This window comes from Ipomoea nil, unplaced genomic scaffold (assembly GCF_001879475.1).
Source record: "Ipomoea nil cultivar Tokyo-kokei standard unplaced genomic scaffold, Asagao_1.1 scaffold0302, whole genome shotgun sequence".
NCBI lineage: Eukaryota > Viridiplantae > Streptophyta > Magnoliopsida > Solanales > Convolvulaceae > Ipomoea > Ipomoea nil.
In genome coordinates, this window is record NW_017616730.1 from 3,667,369 (window position 1) to 3,676,169 (window position 8,801).

Here is an 8,801-nt window from a genome sequence, read left to right on the forward strand (position 1 = left end):
CTAAAAAATGGCTCATTTTCTAGAAAACATTTTCAAGAAGTCATTTTTCTGCTATCCAAACGGACCCTAAGCTCCATTTTTCTAGTGCGCGTTTTGCTCACCAGTCGCACAGAATTGACGCTTGTATTGCACGCACTTACTGAGTTTTTTTTTTTTTTTTTTTTTTTTTTTACCCATCTATCTCCTCCCTTTATTTTCTTGCTGGCTCCGAAAAAACTTGCACAAAAACTATACTATTGGCCTTGTTCTAAACATGATGACCTTCCATATATGTGAAAGTCCAATAAGTCTTTGCACTAATATAATCTCAAACCCGGTAATATCATAGCAATACATATATCGTAGATCAGGGTTCAGTTTGTAAGGTAGACTATGATCTACAAATTTAATGTAGTTAAAATATATCATTAAAAATATCGATCGACACCATTCGCCCGCCCTACGTACCGTTTTAAGAGGCGAGTGCATCTGTGCCACGTGTACGCTATGCCTGCATACTAGCATGCGTCTCCCTCATCCCTATAAAAGCATATTAAATGTTTCAGAAAATGGGGATGAAAGGTGCATGAATGCTCTGAGCTCATATATAAGGGATCCGATTATACAAAAAAAAAATATCATATGGTCGTATTAGAGGAGTGTTTGTTGTATCATAGGTAAATATATATGGACGTGATCATACAAGAACACATGCCTCATATATAAAAGTGGATTAATCATATCAGTTTGTTTCATCATGTTTGGAGAGTTTAATAAAAAAATACATGTTTAATTTTATAAGTATTGCAAATTATAAAATTAACCCCTTAGCTTCCATTTATTCACTTATATTTTAGTAGTTTATATGACCATATGGATGAATAAAATCAATCAAAAATATGGCAGCATGGTTTCATTGGGTGCAATATTTTTATTTAAAATATAGATATATACACAAGGGCGATAGGGTCCTTCAGATTTTTATGATGGATAGAGACTTGCTTTAAGTACGATGACTTGCACTTTCCACTTTTTTTTTTGTTGTCTATTGGTGTTGGTGGGCAAGAATTTTGTAAGATAGTTTTGACTTTTGACTTCTAACATAACTTTGAGTTTTCCCCTGTAATGGCTCTCCTTGTATGCCCATTGGCCCAAAACATTATCTTTATGCTCAACGGTACGGTTATATTAACTTACCAAATAAGACTGCACTAGTCAAACCCATAGTCCACAAACTGGACATATTGTTCAGCTACTTAAGTACTCACACCAATATATGCCCATATATATACCATAAGTTTATATTAATATGTCAGCAAAAGACAATACTTGGTTGGAAAAACAATATCATAAGTGTCACAAAAAGTTATACTTTTCTGCGTCACTCACATTTGCTACAATGATACAAGTGTAGCGAATTCACTTGTATAAGTGTAGCTGATGTGCAAATTTGTACTAGTGATGACAGCAAAGGACAAGAAACAATTAAATCAATTAAGTTATGTTATTAGCTTAAAGTGAAAATGTCTCTGAGTTATCATGTTAGATGTCCAATTGCGGGTGTGGCGAAGAGAGGTTATACTAGGTTGGAACTTAACCGTGGTGGAGAATCTTTTCTCAAATTATTAATTGAACCAGATTAAAATTATCAAGGAATTGAACATTATAATTGTGCATGGGATATCAAGAATAATGACTTTTATTATAATTTGGAGAAACATATGAAGGATGAAGTATATGAACATCAATTAAGACCCTGCTATGGATGTAGAAGACAACATCTTCTCAGCCACCTAAATTTCGAGTAAGTAAAATATGAAGTATACCATTGTTGAACTGGAAATTAAACAAACAGAACAAACACTCTGCGGATTACAATTAAGAATCAAATTACATAATTATATTATATATATACTTTACCTTTATGAATATCACCACAAAGAAAGTTGATGGAGATTATGAGAATTGATCATATCGTTCTTGATGTTCATGCAGATATGGCGGCCCTATAAGCCGCGGGCTCGAGCTCACGTGGATGCATGTAAACTTTCAGCCCATTCTTCATGAACAGAGTCAAAGACATCTTCTGCTCAACGCGGTGGCCGGCCATCAGGGAGAGCCGGTAACGGAGGAGCACGGCGGAGGCCACCGATTTCATTTGCAGGTACGCCAAGTCCTTGCCTAAACAGGTTCTGGGGCCGGCATTGAACGCCACGAACTTGTAGCCATCTTTGGGCGTTTCGAACCGGTCTCCGGCGGCCGCGAGCCACCTCTCCGGTTTGAACTCCAAGCAGTCATCTCCCCACACGCTCTGCATCCTCCCGACGGAGTATATAGAATACGTCACCGTGGATCCGGCCGGGACATAAGTTCCGTCGGGGAGAACATCGTCGGAGACGACATACTTGAAATCCTCCGGCACCGACGGATACAGACGGAGCGTTTCGGCTAACGCCGCCTTGAGATAAACCAATCTGTCCGCCTCATCGAACACCAGCGGCTCTTCGATCCATTTTTCCCGATCTTCGCCGCGCGTTTCCGTTAGAACGGAGGAGATTTCATCGACGATCTTCTGCTCGACTCGCGGATTGTTCATGACTAGCCAGAAGAACCAGCTGAGCGCGACGGAGGAGGTGTCGCGGCCGGCGAGGACGAAGTTGAGAGCGATGCGCTTGAGAACGTCGTTGGGGAAGAGGTTCCCGTCGGCGTCTCTCTTCTTCATGAACCGCGAGAGGAGATCGTCGGACGGCGTCTGTTTACGCGCCTCCAGCGTCTCCGACATGTAATTCTCCACAACCTGGAGGCAACTCTGGAGCCTTTTCTCAGCTCCGACGCCTAGAAGCTTCTTCAACCGCCATAGAAAATCGGGATACAATAGCCTCTGCATCGTGGCCTCCGTGGCAGAATCGAAAGCGATCGAAAACGGATTTTCCGGCATTTCCGGCGAGAGAGTCTCGGGATCTTTCCCGAAGGTCAGCCCACAGATATTATCAAAAGTCAAACGGAGCAACAAATCCTGCAAGTCAACGGCCCTGTGGTTCCTGGAAGCCTTGTCCAAAATAACCCACAACCGGGTCCGGATCGTCCGGTTCACCCACCGGTTCATGGCCTGCCGGAGCGTCCTCGTCGTGAACTCCAACGCCGCCGTTTTCCTCTGAATCAGCCACGTATCCCCGTCGCTGTTAAAAATCCCCTCCCCCAAGAGATCATGAAACGCGCTCTGCCACGTCGGCCCTTTCGGGTAATTATCGAACCGGGTTCGGAGAATATGCTCGATGTTCTTCGGGTGGCAGGTCACGGTATAAAACCCTTGCCTCCATGCAACAAACGGCAAGCAAATGGTGGACGTCTGGTAGGTGGCGGCGCCGCCAGTGGCACGGAGGTTTCCGGCGATCCAATCGTGTATCCTCCTACGGTTCATGAATAGATACGGGAGACTGCCCACCACCGGCCAGACTTTGGGGCCGGTGAGGCGCTGCGCGAGGAGGGAGAACCAAAGGAGATAAACAGAGGTGGCGGCGGCGACACCGAATAAGAGCAGTAAAGTTTCCATTGTGGAGATGAGAGGTAGAGAAGAAAAGGAGTTTCTTGCAGAAATGGAAGAAAGCTAAAGAATGAGAGTGTGATGAGAGAGGGGAGAAGACTAGTGTCATATATAGAGTTTGCCGAAAGAGAAAGGTTTTAGGAAAGAGTTGTTGGGAAATTATGGGAAATATAGAGAGAGGGGTTTACTCTCTTGGTTGATACTATACCAACCGTAGTGTACACCATTTTTGTTCAAAAACAAAAAACCCATACCATACAGCTTTTTTAAATTTTGACTAAAACACAGTTTTGTGATTATATCCGACAAAAGACTATGGAGGTATTTAGTAAATAGATGTTAGCTGATTGTGTTAGTGTATTTGATTAATTGACAACATTAGCTGATTATAGAAAAATATTTGGTAGATTAGCTGTTAGCTGATAGCTGGTTACATGCAAAATACTTTTTTTTTAAAACTGATCAAAAAATTACTTTGAGCAGTTTTTTGAATTTTAACATTTTAGAACAAAAAACTAATTAATCAAATATTGATATTGATTGTTTAATCAAGTCAAACAACTAATAGTGGCCAACTAAATCAAAATTGACTGATAAGCTAACTATGTTATCGAACATGGTCTATAAAAAAGTAAACCATTTAGGTTACACATAATTAACTAGCTTAAACTCAAGTTAACAACAAGACCAACTTCGTCGGGGTGATCGCCATAGTCCTATACCAAAGGTTTAACATTAATATAATAATAATAATAATAATAATAATAATAATAATAATAATAATAATAATAATAATAATAATAATAATTTTATTATTGAAAGGAATCAAAGGATTACTTAAAGCAAAGTTGAATATTATTATAGTATGGTGTATTGGTGTAGCTAGAAAGTTTAAAATTGGTTAAATTTGTCAAAATTTAATTTGCATTATCTATAGTATAATTCTATTTAGTGGAAATCTATTACTAGAAAATTGCCGGATATATCATATATGAGCATTTGCCTTTCCAAAATATTTTATATCTCTATTTTCAATATAGATTAATATATATATATATATATATATATATATATATATATATATATATATATATATATATATATATATATATATATATATATATATATATAATTAGCAGTAAATTAAATTAAAGTTTCCTTTGTGAAGATGAGAGGTAGAGAAGAAAATAGTTGCTTGCGAGATGGAAGAAAGGAATGAGATAGGGGAGAAGACTAGCTTAGAGTTTGACGAAAGAGAAAGGTTTTAGGAAAGAGTTGTTGGGAAATATAGAGAGAGGGATTTTGTCTCTTGGTTGATATTATACCAACCGTGTACACCATTATATTTTTGCTCAAAAACCAAAACTATTATATGCCATACAACTTTAACATTAATATAATAATAATAATAATAATAATAATAATAATAATAATAATATGCATGTGTCTGTACTCTGATCTGTGTCTGTATTTCGTATAAGAAAGTTAAAAATCGATCGGAACCATCATTCTTGATAGATTTATTAATGACTCTAAAGCAAATGAAAAGAAAAAAAAATGTGATGGTTTTTTTTTTTTTTTTGATAATAATATCTAACTTTAAAGTATACTTAGCAACAGTGCGCTTTCATATAAATTTTAAAATGCACTAAATAATACCAGTAAACTTTTACATAATGTTGGATGTACCATGTAGTTTTGCAAAGTGCAGTCAATAGTATTATTAAGTAAATTTAAAAATTTAAGTTATTTATCAAAATATCATTAAAAAAAAAAAATGCCTTGCTTTAGGATTGTTAATATTGGAAAAATTGTATTACACATCAACTAGAAATCATGATTTCACAACTAGAAAATAGATATAAGTCATATAACTACGGAAAAAATGTCAAATTCTTCCAATTTTATAGAGAATCTCAAAGACAAAGCAGGTGTGGAATTACATGTACCGGAAGAAATACCTAGTACCAAATATCTTCCTAATTGTCTTCTAGAAGCAAAAGACCATTGATATATCAGGCATGGTAAAAGGAAACCATGGGCTTGCACCTTAATTTCTAACATAGGAAAAAAAAAATCCAACAAAACAATTATTAGAATTCCTCGCATTATATTGATATATATCAGGCATGGTATAAAGGAAATCATTAGCATACTAGCTAGCTTTGGGAGGAATTTTGGGTACAACGACAATTGTGTTAAGATTTTGAGCCACTCATTGTATAAATTCAATTTCGTCTTTTAATGTTTTGAGTGTTTGACGGGTTTGGAATTGATAAGTCACACAAGCAAGGCAATTCCTAATCTTAATTCTTGTTTTTTGCCAAGGATCAAATCTCTGACCTTTGGTTAATGATGGATGGGTCCCTTTCCACTCAATCACACCCCCGGGTTAAATGGTTAATCTTAATTCTTCTTTAATTCATCATGAGATGGACTTTTTTAGATTATGATTCTTATGTGCATTCCCTCAATTCCTTAGCTTGGTAAGTTGATTTTCCCCAATTATTATTAGATTGTATTATGCATCTAGAAGATAATGCTCCATAACATCATTGTAGTATCTGTTCATATACTTTCTCAACCTACTGAAACACAAAGAACCAATAACGCCTCCACTGAGGCTTGAACTCATAATCTTCCAAATGGAAGTCTAACCCGAATACCATTAGACCACATAGTCCTGGTATTTAATTTGTTGTTGATTGCTTCTATTCTTGTAGAAATTAATGTGTAGCTCTTAGTTACGTTGTTGTCATTGCATATTACGTACCATAACTGATCACAATCCCTAGAGAATGACATTATACCCATGCACTTTAGGCTACATCACCCACTGTTAGCTTTTTTCCCACCTTTATAAATTCTCATGATAATCCTAGTTAGTTATTCACGCGCAGTAAAAAATCCTTCAATTTTTGACCATCTAAAAATGTCAGAAATCAAAGATTTTGAAAGAAAACCCAAATTTCAAGGACTTAAAAAAAAAAAAAATTCTCGGTAATACCATTGGGATAATATATCCCATTTGTTGCATAATTTGGCCAACATAAATCTTAATGTTCCGACCATTAGTAAGTTAAAAAATATATATATATGTTTTAAAACAAATTTTCCAACCAAGAAGGGAGGTTTATATATATAGTTAGTGTTAGTGTGTTAGTATATACAATTTATATATTTAGAAACAACATAAATTATAATACTCAATATTAAATACAAAAAGATAAGATGGACTTCACTTAGTTTAATAGCAATTGTGAATATTTTTTTTTTTCAAAAATTAAAGTATTTTATTATCTAATTCTTTGCTTAGAAATGTAAAGTAATTAAGTAAAATGATACAATATGATCAAATAGGCCAGGAGAGATTTTGGCAAATGAGGATAACACAATTGTGGAGAGTCGTGGTACAAACACGTCCCATTTATCCTCGTCACAAACCTATTCTCCATCCAACGGCTGCGATTCTCTCACCACCAACCAATGGGATATATTATCCCAATTTCCACATAATTGGTGACATTATATTGTGCAAAACATCAAAAAAGCAGAGCTAGCTAGCTGAGAATCTGAGATATATCATATATGGCATCTTTGAACTTGTTCTTTTCTCCGGCGGCCGCCAAACAAAGGAGAGTGTACACGGCGGCTACCGCCGCCAAAAGCTCCGGCGGAAGCGGCGAGGAGAAGGGGCTGCTGGACTGGATCCTTGGAGGACTGCAGAAGGAAGACCAGCTGCTGGAGACTGACCCAATCTTGAAAAAGGTCGAGGGGAAAAGCAGCGCCACCACCGCCACGGTGGCCGGCCGCCGGAAGTCGGTGGCTGCTCCTCCACCCAAGAGTAATGCCAATGGCGGCGTCTTCGGCGGCTTCGGTGGCCTCTTTGCAAAGAAAGAATAATGATTAGTCTTGTGTTTATTCCATATATAAAGACTTTAATTTGTTTAATCGTCCATGCATGCATGCAATTCATACCATGTATAATTTGATTTACGAAAAAATTAAATCTGTAGTCAATACAGTAAGGGTGTACGAACTTCAATTCAATTATAGTGTTCATTTCTTCTCGTATGAATATTTTCTTTAGATTACTGCTATTTTCTATTTTAAATGGTGAAATCTCTATGCAAAAAATATTTAAAATAAAATATGAAGGGGGTGTTTGGTAAATAGTTGTTAACTGATTAGGTTAGTGATTTGGTTAATTGATAGCATTAGCTTATTGTAGAAAAACATTTGATAAATTACTTGATTGTTGGTTAGCAATTTTTTGAATTTTAACATTTTAGAGCAATAAGTTGTTACAAAAAGCTAATTAATCAAATACTCATATAGATTGTATAATCAAGTTAAACAACTAATAATAATTAAATAAATTAAAATTAGCTGATAAACTAACTATGTTATCAAACAGGAAGTATATATTTTTCAATGTACCATTATTGAACTTTCTTTAACATTTCTCTGTTTGAAGAAAATGCCATTATACATTTATGTTCAATACAATTAATACCCATTGGTTGCAATTGGCCAGGCTTAGAAAATGAGATTTTATAATATGTTGACATATACCTACCCAAATTCAATATAATTAAGAAATACTCCGTAACAAGTTAATTGTAGCATGAATATAATAATGCTCTTATAGCATAATTAGACAAATTCAAAAAAAAATATTATTAATCATTTACTAAAAGTATCGTATAAAAATAAGTTGAAACGATATTTGAGATTAGGGTGATCGATGGTACAAACATGTATGGTCCATGCAATACTACCAATCATTGTTGACATGCTGTTTTTAATCCAAAAAATAAAAAATAAAAATGTTGTGATTCTTTCCATTAATTGGTTCATTCCATTACAAGAAACAAGTAGCCAAACAACCTCAAATCATAGCAAATGGGCTCCATTCCAATCATAAATGCATACACATATCATCATGAACAACACATCCTCAACCACATGTTCGGATAAAGATCAAACGTCGTCGAGCGGGGACCGATTTGGGTCGCATGGTTCGTATTAAGTTTCATCATTTTTACTCAATAAAACACTTTCATTTTAATATCACGACCGTTCAATATTGTACATGCAATTCTCTACATTAAATGTTCACGACAGAGACTCCGGCCATAGCCTTGACTGGTGAGGTACACAGAAAAACAAATATGCTATATTTGCACTACATACACAATAAAGGAATATGGTGCAAATTGGTCTGAAAATTGACTAGGTAATATAAGATTCCAAGTTTGACTCATTGTAAAAGTTA

At 35.9% G+C, this 8,801-nt stretch overlaps 2 protein-coding genes across 2 annotated transcripts; one reads left to right on the forward strand and one right to left on the reverse strand.

Moving 5' to 3' along the window:
- Nucleotides 1-1,655: 1,655 nt before the first annotated feature.
- LOC109158198 (cytochrome P450 86A1) lies at nucleotides 1,656-3,593 on the reverse strand. The gene is made up of 2 exons (XM_019306078.1): nucleotides 1,936-3,593; nucleotides 1,656-1,901 (listed from the first exon to the last, which is right to left on the reverse strand). Exon 1 carries the CDS (start codon nucleotides 3,530-3,532, stop codon nucleotides 1,967-1,969), a length of 1,566 nt encoding a protein of 521 aa, XP_019161623.1. The 5' UTR covers nucleotides 3,533-3,593; the 3' UTR covers nucleotides 1,656-1,901; nucleotides 1,936-1,966.
- A 3,443-nt stretch (nucleotides 3,594-7,036) lies between these two features.
- On the forward strand, nucleotides 7,037-7,601 carry LOC109159318. The gene has a single exon (XM_019307448.1). The coding sequence runs from the start codon at nucleotides 7,112-7,114 to the stop codon at nucleotides 7,424-7,426; it is 315 nt and encodes a 104-aa protein (XP_019162993.1). The 5' UTR covers nucleotides 7,037-7,111; the 3' UTR covers nucleotides 7,427-7,601.
- Nucleotides 7,602-8,801: the final 1,200 nt, after the last annotated feature.